Genomic DNA, 21,113 nt, shown 5'->3' with positions numbered 1-21,113 from the left:
CATTTGTTGACACAATCTGAGTATGCAAACTCCAACTGATGTTCCAACTCCAGATATTTATATGGATTAAGAGTGGCTCCACCAACTCATAGAAATACAGACTAGATGGTCCTTGCTACAGGGTGGGAGGTGGGGAGACGTTGGTCAAAGGGTACAAATTTCCAGCTATTAGATGAATAAGTTCTGAGGATCTAATGTATAGCATAGTGACTATAATTACCAATATTGTATTGTATACTCGACAGTTATGAAGACAGTAGATTTTAAATGATTTCAGTACACACAAAATATCATAATTAAATGAGGGGATAGAGGTGTCAACTAACCTTATTGTGATCATCATTTTGCAGTATATGCATTTATCAAATCATCACATTGTACACTTTAAAGTTACCTATCTTGTATGTGAATATCTCAACCAAACTGGGAAAAAAAAAAAAAAAACAAACAAAACAGGGGCTACAAAGGAGAGGGAGACTGAGAGTGGAGCCGTTGCCACTCCACGAAACAGTGCTCGTGCTGGGGTGGAGACCGCACCCCTTCTTGCCCTCCCTCGCACCCACGGGGTTCACTGGGCTGTATGTGCTGGACAGACTTGGAGGAGGTAGCTCAGAGTTCTCTTCTGGAAGATAGAGATCTATAATGATTTGGGGCTATGATCCTGGCTGGTTTTCCATCTAATGTGTCAGCAGTGCTGCTGTAGGTGAGACATACTCACATTCATCTATGGTACAGCATCAAACGGAACTCAGCGCTCAGAGATGAGAGGCTCCAGCTCTGCCGCCGTTTCACCCGGGCTGTTTCCTTCTGATATGGCATGGGGACCTGTTTGCGTGGTCATAGTCTTGGTCTGGATAGCTGGGGACGGCTGATGGACGTTAAGCCAATATGCCCTAAGGCTTCTCTCGTTAGAAACACAAAAGAGAAGAAAAAAAAAAGGAAATGAAAATGTTTCCTTGTTTTTGAGCTACAGGGCAAATCCAAGAATTTTATGTTCACCCAGTGGGCTAGGTTGGGCCTCAGACCAGTTCACATAGACTGTATGAGTCGTTTTTGAATGGAGCTCTAGTTCTTCACGCTTGTCTACCATAGTCATTCACACTGTTGTGTTGGCATCTACCCCCTTCCATTCATGGCTGTTGTTTGAGGGCCTGGAACTATTATAGGAGGTCTTCTTACAACTCTTGTGTTTATGATCCAGCTGACATCAGGAGGACGGCCGCATTACTACGTGTCCTACCGAAGGAATGCGTTTGCCCAAATGAAGCTGCCCAAATATGCTTTGCCCAAGGTATGAGCTGAATGGATTTCTTCATTTTAGTATTTTCTTCAATTCACATATTCTTGACCTCACCCCTTTCCCAAGGACCTTTCAGTCTTTCATATTCATTTATCTCTTCTCATCCCCCATGACTGCTTTTCACGTTCTCTCTCTCTTTCTCTCTCTCTCTCTCTCTCTCTCTCTCTCTCTCTCTGTGTGTGTGTCTGTCTCTCTCTCTGGAATTCTTGTTATAGGAGCATCTAAATAAATTGTCAACTGATTTGCTTTTACTTTTCAAGAAATATGTACTGGTATTCTAGCAAAACAAAAAACATGCTTTGGATATTATGTCAGTACGACGGGGTGACACATTTCTATCCCATTCTATTGTGATTAATTTTTGAGAGGGGGTACATCTATACGGCATCCAACCTTTGCTTTCTCTCTCAATAGAACTTACGATACTGGCTGTCTTTAGAGTTCTGAGGCACAGCTAAATTTTTTGGACTTTCCCAAAGACGTTACTCCTTTGGAAATAATGACAGAAGTTAAAGACCCTCAACTGCTGACATTCCCTGGGCTCTTTCCAGAAACACTGAAGAACTGTGTTGATATGGAGTGCCACCTAGTGGAGGTCAAACTGACTTGGGCGCTCCAAACTGTGGATTTGTGGTCTGAAGTAACTAATGCATTGTGCCTTGATCTTAGAGCAAGGGAGGTATGTATGACCGTAGGAAGGGGGAAGCGTAGGTTTAAATATAGTTGTAGCTCAGTTTTGAAACCTTTGGGTTGGGCAAAGAACATAGAGAACTTTTTTCGACTGAGTTTTCATGACTCTTTATCTTGTGTTTTTGTCCATGACTTTGTAGTATGCTATCGTGGCCCAACACCAGCTAGCTGCCAGGGAATCGTGTGATAGACACAGCACAAGGTCATTGCAGATCTCTTCTTCCAGGAAAGTAAATGGTAGCAGTTGCTCTGGCTTCTCCAGGCAGAATTCTCCTTCTGGGCCATCATTTTGGCTCTAAGCCTAACAGGAGTAAGGTGGGCTGAGACATCAACACATTTGGGATTATAACACACATTAAATCTCCCTGTTGACTCCATGAACAATATCCATGTTAGTAGTTACTAATATTTCTAGCAGCTAAGAAATTAATGACAGTGGTAATTGCCCAGAACTATTTCTGTGCTTGTATACATTTAACTGCTCCTTGCTCTTGATTCGGTTTAACGTGTTTTACAAAAGGACAAGCTACACCTTTGGAGTTGTGCCTTGGATGAGACATGGGGAGAGTCCATATGTAAAACTAAATCTGAGTGCTGTTAAAAGTACCTTGGATAATCTTTTGGGAAGGCCCAGGAGGGATATGATCATGCCTCCTCAGTAAGTCCAACGGAGCCGTTTTGGGTTTTTTCCCCCTTCAAGTGCCGAAATAAATTGCTATTTCTTTGATTGATCAGCATCTGCAGTAGTTAGCTTGCAAGATTTACACCTTTAAAAACAAGAGTTAAAGTCAATGCAGGGAGATGCCCTTGCTCAAGAGGCATGTGGGAATTGAGACCAAATCAGGAGCAGCAGATGTGAGTCAATCATCTTGTTCTAGCTCCTGGGAATATACTCTTTGAGTGGAATAAGCCTGGGCCAAACCAAATTCTGTCTACAGCAGGACTGAGGCCAGCACTGAACTCCCCTGAGCTCCCAAGCTAACATCCTTTATACCTTTCTTCTCTTGAAATAATTGAATAGTTTACTATTATAAGATAGCAGATCCCCCACAAATTTTGATATACTGGAGGGCCATCAAAAGAAAAAAAAACATGGACCAAGGAGCCCCAGAAATGGTAGTTTAAAACCAAAGGAGCATCAGACCTGGCACTGGAGTGTTAGGAAAAACATGTACTTTGCATTGCTTCTTCATGGCCATCACATAGATCGATGTTGACAGTTGCCCCCAGTGACATCTAGCCACTTGTACTTTGAACCTGAATCTGCTGTCTGTCCCCTCCCCTTGCTATCCCAGATGAGCAAGCTCCATTACTAGCTTGATGTGAGATATGAGGGTAGAATGCAAGGATTAATTTAGCTTTTCCCTGGAAAAATAGGAGTCAGTACAGCAAATGAATGTATTATGTAGTCCAAGGAGATGTTTACTTAAGGCAATGAGATGCCTCATTACAACCCATTACACCTTCAAAGAGAAGCCCCAGCTTGGGTGGAGTGATTTGTGGGAAAGGCACATGTATTCCGTGGCCTTCTATCAAAGCCAGGGCTGCCTTGGCTGGAAAGGAACAAAGCTTCATGCGCAACAAAGGAATCAAGACAAATCAGCACTTTGATGTCAAATTTTCTGTAATCATCCACTGCCTTTGTATCAGCTCTTGAAAGACTATGGTTACCCTGAACTGTGTTAAAAAAAATTAATAATAATAATAATAATAATAATATAATGGTAATGATGACCAGAGAGGGGGATGGGGAGACTTTAATGTTGCCGCTGCTATTAAAAGCATGAAAGCCCTAGACCAGGAGACACAGTGAAGGTTTCCTTCCCTTAACTTACTTGGAGCTCATTCTGAGCCCCTCAAGTGAGATAAACGAGGCAATACATATGAAAGTGCTTCAAGCACTTTGGAGGACAGATACTCTATAAAAGCAAGGTAATATTATTATCAGTATAGATCTCGTTGTCTGTGTGGTCGGAGATCGATGGCACCCAGGGCATGGGCGGTGCAGAGACTGTTTGATTCACAGAAGGAGGCCTGGATTCCAGACCTACATAGGTCACTAACTTGCTGTGGAACCATGGACTGGCTTATCAATTTCTTTCTCTGTTTTTTGTTTGTTTGTTGTTTTGGTTTTTTGTTTTGTTTTGTTTTGTTTTTACATTTTTAAAATAAAATAAATGTTACTCTGAATCAAATATCCTTAGAGATACCTCATGAAAATTTGGCTCTATGATCAAATAAGTTTAAGAAGAAACCTAAATTTCATTCTATGTTCTTTGCCTTGAGAGTAATGGTAGGTCACTGGTGTCGAAGTTTCTAGGATGTCCTTTGAGCAAGAAAACTATATAATTCATCACTGATCAAACATTCCCAAAGAGATACACTTAAAAAAAAATGAATTCTGTTAAAAGTCCAACATTGCTGGTATGCTATGGAACAGACTTGGGAAAACACTCTCGTAGAAGATCTAAAAGGCTACTTCTTGTTCTACAAGTTTGTGTCTCAGTAAAAGCATTCAATATAAAGTGCCATTCTGGTAGAAAAAGCATATTTACCTGATAGAGGAGAATATAGGCATGAATTAAAAAGGAAGATGCCATTGAAATATGTCAGATCCTTCAATTCAAATACCTAAGACCAACATCATTTTTTAAGTCTCTTCACTGTAATTGGATTATATGGAGAGAGAGAGAACTGATCTTGGCCCTTATCTAGAGGTAGCCATTTGAATTTGTTATTGTTACGTGACTGGTTCTCTATGTGACCTTGAGGCACTGTGTTTTAGTTCTGAATCTACAAAATAAAGATTTGTCTGAGTGGGATAGTATAGTTAATGTACTCTATCTAGTCCCTAGCATTTATTAAGGAGATGTCTGTGGTGACCCAGACTTCAGGGGTTCACCAGTGCACAAATTCACTCCAAGGCACAGAGGTAGGAAGTAGTTATGTAGGGGCCAGATCTATGTTTAAATATCATAACATGAATTCAGGAAAAATACTGCATCCTGCTGATGAATGAACATGAATTAGGAGTAGTTCTTTGAGGATTCTAAATGCTACAATAAGGATTTGGGTCTTTGCCCTAATTTAGGAAATGGGGAGCCATAGAAAGTTTGCCCTCAGTGGTTGAATGGCCTTTGAGCTAATTTCCATACCTAATCCCCTCCATTCAAAAGAAGCAAAACACTTGCATGAACTACTTTTTATTAAGTATACTGGTTAACACTCCAACATTTGCGGTGAAAAGAAAGGCCAAATCAACCTTGCTTAATCAACAGAAGAGATTTAAGGGCATGTGTCACTGAAAATAGCTAGCCCGTATGAAACAAACGCTACATGCCAGGCACTATAAATGTGTAACACTTAGTAACTGATTTAATCCTTACAACTCCATGGAGGGCACACTGTTATCTCTGTTTTACAGGTAGAAATGCTGAGGCACAGAGTTTAGTTCACACAGCTAAGTTACAGAGGGAGGGTCTGAACTCAAGTAGTTTTACTTGAAAGTCCATTCTTTTAACCTTTTTTTTTTTTTTTTTTCCCCTAGTGTTCTCTCTAGCTGAAAGGTTTACAGGTGGGGCAGGCTTCTTAGCTGTCCACAATCAAAGACTCAAAGACATTCACAGAATGTGGCCTCTCTTTCTTTTGAGCCTATTTTCTTCAGGACTGTCTTCATCTCCTGCCCCTAAGATATGTCTCCATCAGATCTAGAATTTTATTTTATTTTATTTTATTTTATTTTATTTTATTTTATTTTATTTTTTATTTTATTTATTCTTACTGCTTATGAATGAACTAATAGTGAGATATATATGTGTGTATATATATATATATATATATTTTTTTTTTTTTTTCTAATAATGCCACAGTCATTCTATAATTCTGTCTTACTGGCTTTTTGTTACATACCATCACTGATCCAACCACTGTGGTCAGGGACATTGCGTATTCAACACGCTCATTTCTGGTGCTGAGGGTGGAAGAAAGTAGCCAAGACTGAGTACAGGGAGGAAATTTCTCGGAGAGCAATGAGGGTGTTTGTCAAAGAACATCAAGCTACAGTTAGCTGAAGAAATGGAAATAGACATTTGGCTGATATAAGCAATGGCCAACTTCCATACAAAACATAAGTTTGCATTATTGACCTGCAGTGAATTAATGGGAAGGATTCATTTCTGGCCTCCTACTCTGTATCCTTTTTATAAAAACATTATCAAACTCCGGAGTATGGCATGTGGTACCTAGTAGGGGTGAAGGAACATGAAGCTGTCTGCATGAGGATCTCTTCCTTCTGGGGTCATAGGAATTCACTGTGATCCCGGTAATGGGGAGAAAGACTTGTTCCTATACATTAGAGCAGAATCCAAGCTGAATTGCCTTTGTTTGATTGAAAGAACGTCAGCGTATACAAGGAGAACTTTAGGATAGAAGTTAGGTAGAATTTTCTAGCACTGATATTCTTGCCAAAAAGCATTGAACAATCTCCCGAAGCTTTTCAAGAATGGAGGACGATCCATCTGGGAAGATTTGAGTATTAAGCTGCACAAAGGCCAAGAATATTTCCTTATTGTTCTTCTGTCTTTGTGCTTCTATATAATTCTGGCTTTGGTTTCATTTTGTTTCTGTTTTTGGTTTTTGAGAGTTATACCAGTGTCTGCTGCCTTGGGCAAAGGGTGAAAGGCCTCCAAGAGCTTGTGCGCGGGAGACAGCAAGCCTTGGTTTATGTCAGCCTCTCCCTGAATATTCGCTACTCTGGAGTTCTGAATGGGGAAGAAAGGATTTGGAATTCCCACCCCAGGGACATCTACTCACTGCCTCCATACTATCTTTGCCTTATTTTTATCTTCCAGAACTATCAGAGTCTGAAAGTGTCATCAGTTAAGCAGTCTACTTTTTTCCCTCTCTCACTTAAGGTTTTCCAATGAACTTCTCAGAGTAAAGGTTTAGATAAACCACCAAATGCTTGAGCCCTCATTGACATGACAGCTAGTGCTTTGGGGTTCTCAGGTGAACGTTTTCCTCATGGGCTTCTGGGAGTTGCTGAGCCTTGGGCAGTGTTTCTCAAACTTTCACATGTTAACAGTTAAACTTTAACGAACTTTAACTCTAACTTTAACAGAACTCTGAATCAGTGAGAGATTTTATTTAAATGCAGATTTTTTATTCAATAGGTGGGCCTGAGATTCTGTGTGCCCGACAAGCTTGCAGGTGATGCCCGCATGCTGGTGGCCCATGAACCACACTGAGAGATGCAGGGCTTGTCTATTTTCTCGCTGTCTCTCTGACTTTTCCTCATATTTACCCCACATAAGCCTTCTGAACATGTACCTTGTTTGTGCCTGGCAAGTATATCAAGATGACTGATTCTCCAAAGTCATACATATTTGAGAAGGTATTCTTCATTTATCTAATGAAGTAATTAAATTATAAGTGAGCTACCAAGCATTTCTCTGCCCTATTTTCTCATGGCCTTACTGCTTAACTTCACAGATGACAAAGGAAATACATGGTTAACGCTAACCTGATCAATTCTTAGTTCACAAATATACACAAGGAAAATTTCTATCTTCCACTACAGTGCCTAAGTGCCTATCCTGTTGGTCTTCATTAGATTCCACTCTCTTCGGACACATGCCATGTTAATGTTCGAACCTCTTCATCCTCTGTATCTTTCTTCAGGACATGCACGTCATCAGCACAGATGAGAATCAAGTGTTTGCAGCGGTGCAAGAATGGAACCAAAATGACACCTATAACCTCTATATCTCAGACACCCGTGGGGTCTATTTCACGCTGGCCTTGGAGAATGTTCAGAGCAGCAGAGGTCCTGAGGGAAACATCATGATTGACCTCTATGAGGTATGTCACGAGGCATGTGCAGTCCTGAGCCCCTGTAGTGCCTGGACTGGAGGTAAAGGCCTACCATTGGCTGTTGCCTTGATAATCTTAATTATTAGTTCCTTACGTGGCCTCCTGTCATTCAGGAGAAGAAGGGATTTGTAGAGCATTTTTGTTGGTTAATTTTTAATCTACAGAACACCTGTGGGAAGAATTCTTTTTTCATGAAGTCCACAGACCATGTAGTCTCAGAGACCTAGAGAGAGTATCTGGAGAAGCAAACAATTGAAAGGTTTGAACAAGAGTGATCCTAATGGGAATGTTGAAAATAATCTTGAAGGGCAGACACGGTGTCCCAATGTGAGCAAAGGGGTAGTGGGCATGTTCCCTCTCTCTTTGAAGAAAGAAAGAGGCAACTCTGCATTGGATCAGAAGATGCTCCCATTGGATTTGAATACCTTTTTTTTTTTTTAATATTTATTTATTTGTTTGGAAAGGGGGTGGGAGGGGCAGAGAGAGAGGGAGAGAGAGAGTCCCAAGCAGACTCTGCACTGTCAGCACAGAGGCCAACTTGGGGATTTATCTCATGAACCGTGAGAGTGAATCAAGACCTGAGTCGAATCAAGACTCAGATGCTTAACCAATTGAGCCACCCAGGTGCCCTGGACCTGAATACCTTTTTCATTAGATAACTTCCATTGGCTAATTGTCATCCTCTCAGCGGGCCAGTGAGTGAGACAAACATGTAGGTCTTACTCTCCTAAATGGGAGGGGGAGGAAAGACAAAAAACAAAGTTTACCATAATTCCCTAAGAGAACTACGGCCTTTTGCTTCTCAAAATGACCAAGGTACAAAATAAAATCATACATGTTGGATCACTTAGCTTTCATGACAAATGCCAACACTTGAATTGCCATTTAAAGCACAGCTAGGTAGAAAGAAAGCTGCTATTTGGGGATGGATTTTAGCCATTTGTCAGTCTTACCTTCCACTATGAAAGATTTATAATGGGTTATAATGAGCCATTACAAAATGCATTCAGAATTTGAGAAGTGTCTGTATCATATACCTATATCCTATCTGAAAAAAAAATCTAGACTGGATTCAAATATGTACAGTCATAATGATGCTATCTTTTGGTTGAGTATGAGTTTCAGAAAGTCAAGAAGTTGCTTAAATAACAAGAAGCAAGGGAATAATATCCAGTATATCAAAGAAAGGATCCAATTTCACTTAAGAAGTTTAAACCCACTGTTGTAATTCTTTTTAATGCTGTCTACCTCTCTTTTCCTTTAGGGGCTCTTGGGGATTTTCTTCTAGTATCTAAACTTCTCTGTATGTATAAATGTGCATTAACAAACTGTATGTCCCATTCAGAGTGCAGACTAGCATGGGACATAGTTTGTGTGTGTATATTTAGAAAAATGCACTGCAAACTTTTTTACACATTCACAAGTTTTTTTCCACTCGTTTCCTGCCCATGTTCCGGATAAATATAGTATCATATATCTCAGTCTCAATCTGAAAATGTATTCTGGAAAATATTTACATATTCTGGTGATTTAGTTTCAAATTTGTGTTGGATAAAATTTGTGATTTAAAGTATAAATTTTGGAGTCAGGTTGACTGGATTTAAATCCTAGCTATACCCATGTGTATGTATTCTAGAGACAAAGCCAATAATTTCCAAGCCTCAGTTTCCTTGTTTAAAATATGGAGATATACATAGCATCTACTTGATAGGATTTCTCTGAGGATTACTTGTGTTAATCTTAACATACTGTAAAATGGTTCCAGGAATACATCAATGCTCAACAAATTATAGATAGCATAATTAATATTATAGTCCAATGAGTTTAAGCCCCAATGCAATGTTCTATTCTTATAGTCTTAAAATCTACCCATATTGTTTAAATACCCAACACATTTCTACTATTTTGGATCTCTCTTGCTTCCCATATTGCACTTAGCGTGGCCATAGTAATTCTTGAACACCAACTACTTGTCTTCTTATAAACAAGCGTAAATTGCCACATTTCTTTCCTCACTTCTAAATGCTGTACAAACATTTAAACTTTAAATGTGTTTTGTGGAAATGTCATTCATTTTCGTGCCTTGATCCAGCACTTACGATGGAAATAGCTTGCTTCAAGAGTCTCATAAGAAGTCAAAGCAGCTGCCCCGGATCAATCACCCAATTTGTTTCCCTGGTCTTGACTCTGTCCTGTTCTCCCGAAAATATTTTCTGGTTTTCAGGTTGCATTTTTTTCCCTTTCTGATTAACTGCTCCCCTCTTTTCAATCTATTGTGGAATAGTTTGTTGTTGTTCTGTTTTGTTTTGTTTTTGGGGTTTTTTTTTGTTTGTTTTGTTTTTGGATAAATTTTGTCTTCTGCCAAAACAGAGACCATTTTAATCGGTCCCTTGATGATGGAAAAGATAACAGCTTTGGACAGGAATGACTTTGCAATGTTCTGTGATTCACACTTGTTTTCATGAATGATTTTCTGAATTCAAACACTGCTAACAGGTACGGAATGCGAAAAGGAAACAGGGTGTCTTCGGGACACGGCAAACCATTTCTTGGCTGATCCTTGTGTTTCCCCTTTGTGTCTCTCTTGCAGTTGACTGTCTGTAGGGAAACTGCTGGCTCTTGTTATCATCACTTTGAGCGGTGGTGTGACTGCATTATGTAAAGGTGTTCTGCGTCCTGGGGCCGGGGAAGAAGAGTCTTTGGTTTTATTAGCCTGACAGTTCACAGCAACTTGAATTGAACTTGATGTGATCAGAATGGCGGTGCCGTATCTGCTGATTACCTAGATAGAAAGAATATTGGCTGACGTGGAACCTGGCACAAATGTTCCTTAACTCTGATTGTTCTGGTTAGCAGGAAGCTGAAAGCCATCCAGCATGAATTTCCCAGTAGAATTGCAATGAATGATGAGTGCTTAGAGGTAAATGAAAAGTAAGCAAATCCGTAAATGAATTAATAAGGAGCAGAGATGAGCAACATATGAGGTAGGGGTAACAAAGACAGAATATATGGAGTGCACGTCTGCTCACATTTGGGGGTGACTGAGGAGGACGGCCTGAGTTCGTTGCTTGTATGCTTCTGCATGCCAACTACCTGTCATTGCTGTTTGCTCTTTAAGCTGTTTCAGCAGAGGCCGACTGTGTAATGTATAACAATAGGAGTCCGTGTATCGAGGAAATGTACTGTTGATGAGTCTTTGCGGGAAATGCAAAAGGAAGCACATGTCTCATTAAAATCAATCATTATGTTCATATACACACATTAGAACCTTACAACAAACGTGGCCCTTTCTGCCATAGAAGCACATGTGTGTATGCGATGACGTAGGGAGTGCTGGGGACCAAGTGTTGGGTGACCATCTTATGTGGTTTAATCACTGCAATGCTAGAATTTTCCCTCAGTGTCAGTTGGCCATTGAACATGTACCACATTTGAAAGAGTCAAGACATGTGAACCAGGAGAGTTGCCCACAGAGCAAAAATGCTAGATAAGGATTTTTGTTGATGAAGGTTCATAATAACAATAGATAATATTTTAGGGGCCAGTTCTTTACACAGTGCTGTGTAAAGAACCTCCCATTATTATCTCATTCAATCCATACATTAACTTTATGATACTAGGACTATAATTACTCCCATTTTAAACATGAGTAAATAGAGGCAGAAAGAATGCAATCAGCTTTGCAAGATTACAAAGCTAGTGGCAGAATTAAGATCTAAATCCTAGAGTATGCAACTCTTTTTTTAAATTTTTTTAATGTTTATTTATTTTTGAGAAAAAGGGAGACAGAACATGAATGGGGGAGGGGCAGAGAGAGAGGAAGACACAGAATCTGAGGCAGGATCCAGGCTCTGAGCTGTCAGCACAGAGCCCGATGTGGGGCTCGAACCCACAAACCATGAGATCATGACCTGAACCAATGTCGGACACTTAACTGACTGTGCCGCCCAGGTGTCCCTAGAGTATGCAAACTCTTAACAACAAACTATTTGTGTCTCTAGAAAGATTTGGGCTTGTATTTGGTTGTGACCCAGCAATAGCCCTAAGAAAAGACATTGAAAGGTAGGATAAATAGTACTAGACTTTACCTAGAAGTAGAAGAAACCAGACAGAAAAAAGAAAACAGTCTTGGAGAAAAGCCAACTCAGGACCTGCAAATGATCTCTCTGGACCTATTCACCACCTTCTGAACCACCTTAGTCTGTAGTTAGAGCTAAATTCAGGCAGCACTATCATGTCCCTTCCGATTTTGTCTGGTGGATGTGTTTCTTTCAGAGAAGCCTAGAAACAAGTGTTCTAAAATTCTGTCATTCCTGAATAGCACAAACCCTCCAGGGGCATCACATGGGGATGGGTAAGAGAGGACTGCATGCCTGATGGTGGCCAGAGCAAAAAAAGACATGACGAGTGTGTCTGAGACGTGTGATTCCTAGTGTATCCGTCTGGTGTGGATGATGAGAGGGGGTCTGACAGCTTTGGACAATATCCATCCTCCTCTGGGAAGGGAATATTAATTAATGATGATGAAGAGCACTTTGGCTTAATGGGCAATGACAGTTTATCCCAGCCAAGTGGAAAGGGCTGTGTTGGGAGTCAAGCCACCTGGCTGGCAAACTGGGGATGCACAGAATGTGTGCATACATGAGTGGGCACAGTGGGCATGATGGAAGACATAACCAATGAGCAGCACATGTTCTATTGCACACATAGTGTCTTCTTCACACTATGAGTGCACCTCTTTAAAAGAGAAAGCCGAACAGTTGCGATGATGTACTGACCCCTTGACTTCTTAGGGAAAGGCTGCCTCTTATAATCCAACATAGGAATTAGAGAAGAAAAATGCTTTCCTATCCAAGATATATTTCTTACTGGGCACAGAATGTACCATCTAATTGTATTTAAGGTTACTTACTCTCTCCTTAGTAGGGTAGTGTTGCCTGGTTAAGGCAATAGGGAAGAAAAGAACACTTGGACATTTCGGGGGGAGTGGGCTCTTTGATTTCAGAGTTACCCCTGACCCCGCTCTCCCTGAGTATGTGTCTCTCCTGGCTGCAGTTCTCTCTTTAGAACAGAAAAATATCCTGTCTCCAAAGCCTGAAGAAATTATGGTCACAGATATGTTCTCTTTCTAGCTACACTTGTTGATTCATATTTTTTATTCTTTCCAAATTTTGACACTTTGGATTTGTAATTAATGTCTGAGACAGAGAGGGTAGGAGGAATCATCTCCCAATCCTCAGTAGAGTCAGAAACAAGCAAAAACTCCTGTGCAAGGGTTTTCCTAGCTTAGCCTCCACATGCAACGTGTGAAAGAAAGTTTGGGAGAGAAGAGCACCCTCTAGAGATGCATATTAAAAAAACAAAGGAAGAATATAGGGTTCTTCGTTAAAATCACCAAAGAAACCCAAGTCCCAGCACCGAACACATTCCCACTGTCAAAAACAATCTGTTCAATGAACGTATAGTTACTTAGACATTCTAGGTGCTTTATCGTCAGTGCTTGGAAGAATGCATGATAAATAGTTGATGCTCAAACAATATTTATGGGATAACTATTAAGGAAATGTACTGAAGAATGAATAAAAGGTAGCCTCAAGTAAGTATGACATCCCATCCCTGACATTTCTCTCAGAATACTCTAGGATGACTGAGAAATTTGAAGAAATAGTAGGGCCCAAAGCATTAAGTGTGTGGGCTCTCGAGTTAGACAGATTGAAGTGGAGTCCAGCTATAAGGTTCCCTGGGGAATGATCTTAGGGAAGTAACTGACCCCATCCAAACTTTGGTTTGCATACCTGTAAAATGAGGACATCATTGACTCTGCCATTTCGAGTGCATGAGAGATTAATGTGTTCATGCTTACAAAACCTTTCGTATAGTGCCTCACACTTCATAAGTACTCAGTAAATATGGGATAGTGTTATTGCTGTCCTATCTTCTAATGCAGAATTCTTACTACCTATTTTATTAAAAGCAAAATAAGTCTTATACAAAGTGACTCTTCTAATATTCACTTTTGTGAGGGAGTATGGTGGAGTGAATGATAATCCAAAAGTTACATTAGAGTGGGAGACTATAGTGTGAGATCTGTCAGGAGAAGTGCTGATGACTATATCATGGTAAGGAATGTAAGGAGCCCTGGAGAAGTTTGGGGGAAGACTGATGCTCTTAAAAACCTACACAGTTGTTGAGAGCCATGATGTTGTCTGGGGGACAAATTGGAGGTAAGAGAGGAAGAGTTGGGGACAGTTAGGGGTTCTGGTTTCTGGGAAAAGAGCTTATGGAGCTGGGTTTTGAGGTATGCCTGGGTAGAGAAATTTCTGGATATTATCCAAGGGAGTTGGGGACAGCCTATGTGAACAAGGAGAGTAAAATAAGAGAAGGGAGGGTGGCACTCCAAAGCTATCATCCTAGGGCACAATGAATGTGCCAATATATTTGTGTCGGCTTGAGGTTTGAGCTGTAACACTTCATGTTTAAAGTCTAATCAAAATGGTATTTGGGCTCCTATGATATTAGAGAAGAAGAAATAATAACTGATTACCTTTGAGACTTCTGGTATCAAATTCCCCATATGCAAGGCAAAGAAAGATAAGTGGCTTCTCAATACACTCAGCATTCTTGTGCAGAATTCAGAAAGGTAGAAAACGTAACAGGTCTTTCCCCAAAGGAAGACGAACTCCCAACAGTGAGCTGTGTCATTCCCACAGGGGAACATCTTCGTCAGAAACCGTATCCATGTGAAGGCATGTCTTCCCCGGGACTATTACTTTTTCCTGTCCTGTTCCATCCTTCAGCCCCACCTCATTCCAAAGCAGCACATACTGTAAATACTGAGGGAGGTTTTCTCGCAGCATAAACATGTCTCCCCATCCTCAGTGGAACCCCAGACGCACTGTTGTACATACAACTACACACACATTCCATATTTTGGGCACTAACACCACTCCCTTGATTTCCAAAGTGATAGCCAAAGTAAGAGGGTAGCGGTTGCAAGAACCGTAGCGTGAGACCTCACGAAAGAGCCCTTGAGGAAAGCGTGTCACGCATTGGACACACACAGAGATGGGCTTCTCAGGCTCGGAGCAAAAGGAGCAGTGGATGAGCACAAGAAACTTAAGAGCAGGGGTGACCGTCTCTGCAGACCAAAGAAGCAAGACAAACGAAAAAGACACCACAAATGGGATTTGCACAGATAAAGTGCCCTGGCCACAAGAGGAAAATCAGCAGACCCACTCCAGATCCGTCCCTTATTGTCACACGTTGCCTCTGCCTTGGCACGTTTTTATTCCCCAAGATAAACCTGAAGGCCATGCTGCCAAAGATGAATTACAAAACGCAGCTCTCTGCTCAAGTGGCATTTGATAATGCCACGCAGTCGGGGCCAATAAAGTCACCGCTTCTGCAAATCAAATGAACCAGCTCCTAAACACATATAACCCTGTTCTGACACTCTTGCCAGAAAAGGGAGAGGGCAGGAAGGAAAATGGGCAATGAAACTACTGGAATAGGTAATCATTTTATTCTTTCCAAACTTATCGTAACCTAGAGTGTCGCGTGGTTAAGACAGCATTGCTTCTCATGTGTGAGTATGCTGTGGAGGGAAAATAGGACTTGGTGAAAATTCTGATTTATGAAATCTAATTTTTAAAGAACTGGCAGTTTAGTCATATTTAAACATGTAACAGCCTCTGGAACATATGCAAAACCAATATGGGGTTCCCTGGCAAGCAGTCCTTGTAGAGCTGGGATAGTGAATAACTAAATATTATTTGTAATTGACGTACCATTGTCGGGAGGTATAGCGCTCCTGGAATTTATGTCTTCCGCATTTGTCGAGAATCAACAATGTAGAAGAAATTGTCTGCTTGCTCTCGAAATGAGGCTTGTTTTCCTAAGTAGTTCAAAGTATTCCTCCCAGCTACTCATTTATACCATTTATTTGCTTAACAAACTTGTCGTTCCAAAGGAGTACGAAGTTGGCCCAACTCTAAATTACCCCAGATGCCAAATCAGCAGGTACAAACTAATGGGGTTTGACTGTGTCAAAAGCCAAGGTAAAAATGTACATATTCTGTTGATTGAAACCCAACCTCTTTAAGTTGAGAAATTCAGAGCTGTATTTGTTAAAAGGGCGTTGGAAGTCAGACAGATCTACATGCGAACCCCAACTCTGTCATCATAAGCAATTAAAATTTGCCTACATCTCAATTTCCTCATCCATAGAATCCAGGTCCTAGCTGTTAGGCAGGTTTGTAGTGAGTGTCGGATGTTTTATTTATAAAACACTATGTTTTATGTATAAATACTACATTTGATATATGAAGACACTATGCACTGGGCATAGTGCCCAGTCTGTGCTTCACAAAGCCACTCATTGGGTTCTGGTTTCCTTATCCTCAAGATATGGCTGCTGATAACTCTATCTCATGGTTACTGCAAACATTAAGGGAGGTGGCTTGTGCACAGCCCTGGAATGTGCTGTTCCACACATTCAGACCTTTCTCCCATTGGCCCCCACTCTCCCTGGGTTGTCATAATTCCAAGTAGAATATAAAAGAAGTATAAGTGCATTTAATACATTCTAGAACACTTGAAAAATACGGTACACACTAATGATTTGTTATTGCAGTTTGTCAACTTACCAATTATTACCTCTTTCCTAAAGTATGGAAGAGAGAAGGCAATCATATTGTCAGAGCCAAGGAATTAATAAGGACTGTTTCTAGTGGGAACAAGGTGCTATAGGAATGCAGGAGGGAATGATTTGACAGTTTAGGGAAATCACTGTGTCTTTATATTTAAAAGCTGTTCTTTTTTGTTCAGTGTATTTCAGTGACTTAATAGAGTGATCTTTTTACAGAAAAAAAAAAGGGAGAGAAAAAGCAATCGTATTTGGATCATGGGCTTTAACTGACCTTTTCCAATTGCCTAAGGCTGTAAATAGCTCAATGGTTTAGACAGTTGTTAAGAGCATGGTCTGTGGAGCCATAAGTAGAGTTAAATTTCCAGGTCTGCCACTTACTATCTGTGTGACCTTAGGTAGCATGACCTTGGAGAAGTCACCTTACCTGGATAAGCTTCAGTTTCCTCTTATATGAAATAGAATAAGTGATACTTAGCCAAGAGTTTTAAATGAGATAAAGTATTTAAGACCATGGGTGCTATGCCTAACATAAAATTAAAGTAGTCCTATTTATGTATCATTTACCAAGCACCACAACTGAAAGCACCAGATTTTAACTCTAGGCAACTGTAAGATACCACCAACCTACCTGAGAGGAAACAAGAAGCTTCTATCGAATTTACGACACAATACCCATACCATAAGGGTCATAGACCTATTGCCGTGTATCCCACAGTTCAGGGAATCATTCTGCTTGAGGATTACCACCTCTCCACTATCCCCACCCTCTCCTTCCTCCACAAGTGCTCACAGCTGAATTGGACAATCTGCTTTTTTTTTTTGTAAAGTAAATAAATATATCCCATCTCAAATTGATGTATTTTTCAGCCATGTCAATTTTTCCCAGGTAGCAGGGATAAAGGGAATGTTCTTGGCTAACAAGAAGATTGACAACCAAGTGAAGACTTTCATCACGTATAACAAAGGCCGAGACTGGCGTTTGCTGCAGGCGCCTGACACAGATCTAAGGGGGGACCCCGTGCACTGCTTACTGGTGAGTGTTCACATTGGAGAGGAATGTTCCACACAGTGATGGGCTGGAACTGGATATTAAATTAGCAGATGAAGATCATTCCAGGGCTTGTTGCTTAACTGGTGAACAAAAGGGGACAGGGCTGGGAATGAAGGCAGAGTATGTAGAAAAGGGGCGCTGTGCTGCCTTGTGTGATAAGCCAAAGAGATAAGAGGACTTGAGTAAGTTCCTTGCTCATTTCAAGGATTTTGAGTTGTGACCAGGTTCTGATGAGGACCTCAAATTGTAGTTTAAGGGAGAATGTGATCCTTTCCATCTATGGTGGGGAGATACACCCTTACTTTTGCATGAATGATTTGTTACATATCCAATGATGCATAAATTCAGCTGCAAAATTGATGAACTGACAGCAGAATGTATAGGTGTATTTTCCAACAGAGATGTTTAATCATACTTTCAGAGGAGTTTATGCCTCAAACAAGGGGTAAGAACCACTGATTGAAACCCTCACTTGTACCCTTTGTGATGTGTTCCATCCATCTATGTCTCATTCTGTATAGCTGAGATTGGTAAACCATGGCCTGTGGGGCAAATATGGCCCACCAATTGTTTTTCTAAATAAAGTTTTACTGGGACACAGTCATGTTTATTTATAAATTGACTCTGGCTGGTTTTGCTCTAAATGATAGAATTGAATAGTTGTGGCAGGGACTATGTGGTCCATAAAGCCTATAGTATTTACTATCTGGCCCTTAAGAAAAAAAGATAGAAAGTTTACTGTACCCTGCTGTGAAGTAAAGCTTTATTTTAGTTGCCTAACATTTGACACTATGTAGATAGATCCACATGAATTTATTTATATATTTGATTATATGAAGGTGTCCAAGAGAAGGATCAGAGCTGAGTCTTGCCTTCAGGGAGTTTGCAGTCCACTTGAAAGACACTCGATTAATAAATCAGAGAGTAGAGGGTCACATCTCACTCTTCATGGTGGTTTTGGGGCTTCCCTGTGCTTGATACATGGATAGATACTGAGTGAATGCAGAAGGAGGGGAGGATGAGATTAATTGCAAAACAAAGTATAATTAAGTGCTAATTTCTGTGAAACAATTTATAAAAAGGAGAGATCAGTATGTAAACCTAGAGGAGAGACTTCTTAGTTTTAGTAAGAAAATTTTGTATACACACACACACACACACACATATGCACATATGAGTGTTTGCAGTCTTCATACAATTCTCACTTTGATGTTATCCACACTCAGCTTGCTTTGTCCCAGGAAGTCTGAACAGTCACTTTGCAGGTTCATCTCATACAGCTGTAGGCGGGTCACCCTTGTACTCGAGAAGATGCCAGCAGCCATAGCTTGACCTTATTAGTTGCAAAGGATATCACAGTTGTCACTGTGCATCAGGAAAGCGGGTTACAATTCAGCCTCCCACTCAGCTACCATCCTTATTACTGGCAAATTACGGGGGGGAGGGGGGTAGTAAGTGCACAAAGCCAGTGACAGTAAGTAAATGTAACAGTTATTTATTGAATACCCACTGTATACAGGGTATTCATTGTCCAGTAGCTTTTTAAAAAACCAGAGCCACCTTCCAAGTTTAGCTATTCCAAGTCGGGGCATTGTGGTATTTAGCCAAAGAAGCATGGGATGCACCAGTGCTTTAACATGGCCCTCCATCCTACCGTGCATTTTGGAGATAAAATGCCCATGAGAGCGAATTAACCATATCACCTGACGAGGCTTGCCTGTGACCACTCTGGCATCATAAATGCGTGGGTGGAAATGCCTCTGACACAAAGCACTTAGTGAAGGGCCCCCTGTTACAACTTCAGCCCAGTTTTAGGAAGTCTTATTGCCATGCCTCCAAAATATAAACGCAGTATCAACTTGTTTACCCATCTCTACTGGGACTGTTCCAATCTAAGCTGCCATCATTTCTCACCTGCCCTGGAATGAGAGGCTCCTAACTGGTCCTCCCATCTCTACCTGGCAATCTCTTCTCCACACAGCAACCAGCACGATCTTTTCTTTTTCAATCCAACTTTACTGAGATAAAACATACATAAAAAATACCCACTTTCGGGGCACCTGGGTGGCTTGGTCGGTTAAGCAGCCGACTTCGGCTCAGGTCATGATCTCACGGTCCGTGAGTTCGAGCCCCGCGTCGGGCTCTGTGCTGACAGCTCAGAGCCTGGAGCCTGTTTCAGATTCTGTGTCTCCCTCTCTCTCTGCCCCTCCCCTGTTCATGCTCTGTCTCTCTGTCTCAAAAATAAATAAACGTTAAAAAAATTAAAAAAAAAAAAAAGAAAGAAAATACCCACTTTCAGAGTATAGTTTGATGAATCTTGACAAATGTTATGGACCTATGTAACCACTACCACAGTCAAGATAGAATATTTTCATCACTCAAAACTTCCTTTGTGTCCCTTTGCAGTGAGTTTTCATGCTCCCGGTCCTAGGCAATCACAAATCTGCTTTCATTTACTATAGATTAGATTTCTCTTTTCTCAAATTTTATGTCAGTGAGATCAACTTGAGCTTTAAAAATTCGGGTATTGTTCTTAAGGTTTCTAATGACTTTCTAATTCGGGTAGAATAAAGTTCAATTACATTACCATGGCCTGCCAAGCCTCATATGGTCTGGCCCCTGTTTTCTTCTTCTGCCTGTTCTCCCACCTCTCTCTCTCCTTCTCTACATAGTCCATTGTGGGGGAGGACAGCACTTTTTTGCATACCTTTAACTCACCCTGCTCATTTATGTCTTAGGCTCTGCATTCACCATTATTTCTCTTAAAATGCCTTTTCCCTGGTCTGGCTTTTTCTTGGCATTCAGATCCTTGCTGGATTACCTTAATCTAAGAGGCTTCTTAAGTTTTCTCTAAGAGTTGACTCAACTCTTTTTTATCCACGATCCTTCTCGTTCTCTGAAATTAGCACATGTGTTTGTTGACTGTCTTGCCTACCTTCCCCTGCTCAAATATGAGCTCGAGTATAGGAACTGAGCTGGCTTTTGGCCACTCCAAAGAATAAGCTCAAGAATCTTACCTGACACGTGGTAGGTGTTCAACATGTGTTGTTATGGGTGTTGTTTGTCTGAAGTCGATGTTCCACTGACAGGTGTTGGTTGAGTTTCACATTTCAACTTGAGTGGAAACTTTCCCTTGCCACTGACAGCCACACAGAGGGATTCATAATATCCATCCCTGAAACTAAGAGGCCTAGGTTGACCCCATAGTTAAGAAAATCAGTAGGCTCATTAAGATCCAGGAGAGATGAATTAATGGGCTCTAAATGTATGGCACCCAGGAGTCTTTGGCCTGCCTCCCTCATTAACTCTCTGATGTAGTTTCAATCTGAGTTTTAGAAAACACGCTGAGGAAAGGCAATGGCAAAGGGAGTGGGGAGTAGGGACCAAAATCACTTATAAAAATCTGCCAAAAGCACAAAATAGAAAAGAAAATCTTTGAGCTACAGGAGACCCAGACTGTTAAGAACCTTCTTTATGCTTGGGAGCTGGTGGCAGAGAGGAGATAAAAAGTGATTTTAGATTGTGAGTACTTAGAAAGTGACAGTGTCACCAAA

The 21,113-nt window shown here is 40.8% G+C and overlaps 1 protein-coding gene across 1 annotated transcript in view; it reads left to right on the top strand.

The window, feature by feature from the left end:
* The window catches only part of LOC125933157 (VPS10 domain-containing receptor SorCS1), a 236,252-nt gene that overhangs the window by 111,789 nt on the left and 103,350 nt on the right, over positions 1-21,113 (top strand). Inside the window, exons 7-9 of the mRNA XM_049646013.1 lie at positions 1,202-1,291; positions 7,670-7,849; positions 17,395-17,541. Coding sequence (XP_049501970.1) covers positions 1,202-1,291; positions 7,670-7,849; positions 17,395-17,541 — 417 coding nt within the window. The remainder of the gene's footprint in view (positions 1-1,201; positions 1,292-7,669; positions 7,850-17,394; positions 17,542-21,113) is intronic.

The sequence above is a fragment of the Panthera uncia genome, chromosome D2, assembly GCF_023721935.1.
Source record: "Panthera uncia isolate 11264 chromosome D2, Puncia_PCG_1.0, whole genome shotgun sequence".
Classification (NCBI taxonomy): Eukaryota; Metazoa; Chordata; class Mammalia; order Carnivora; family Felidae; genus Panthera; species Panthera uncia.
Note: the sequence above shows the minus strand (reverse complement) of the source record. Positions and strands in the feature narration are given on the sequence as shown.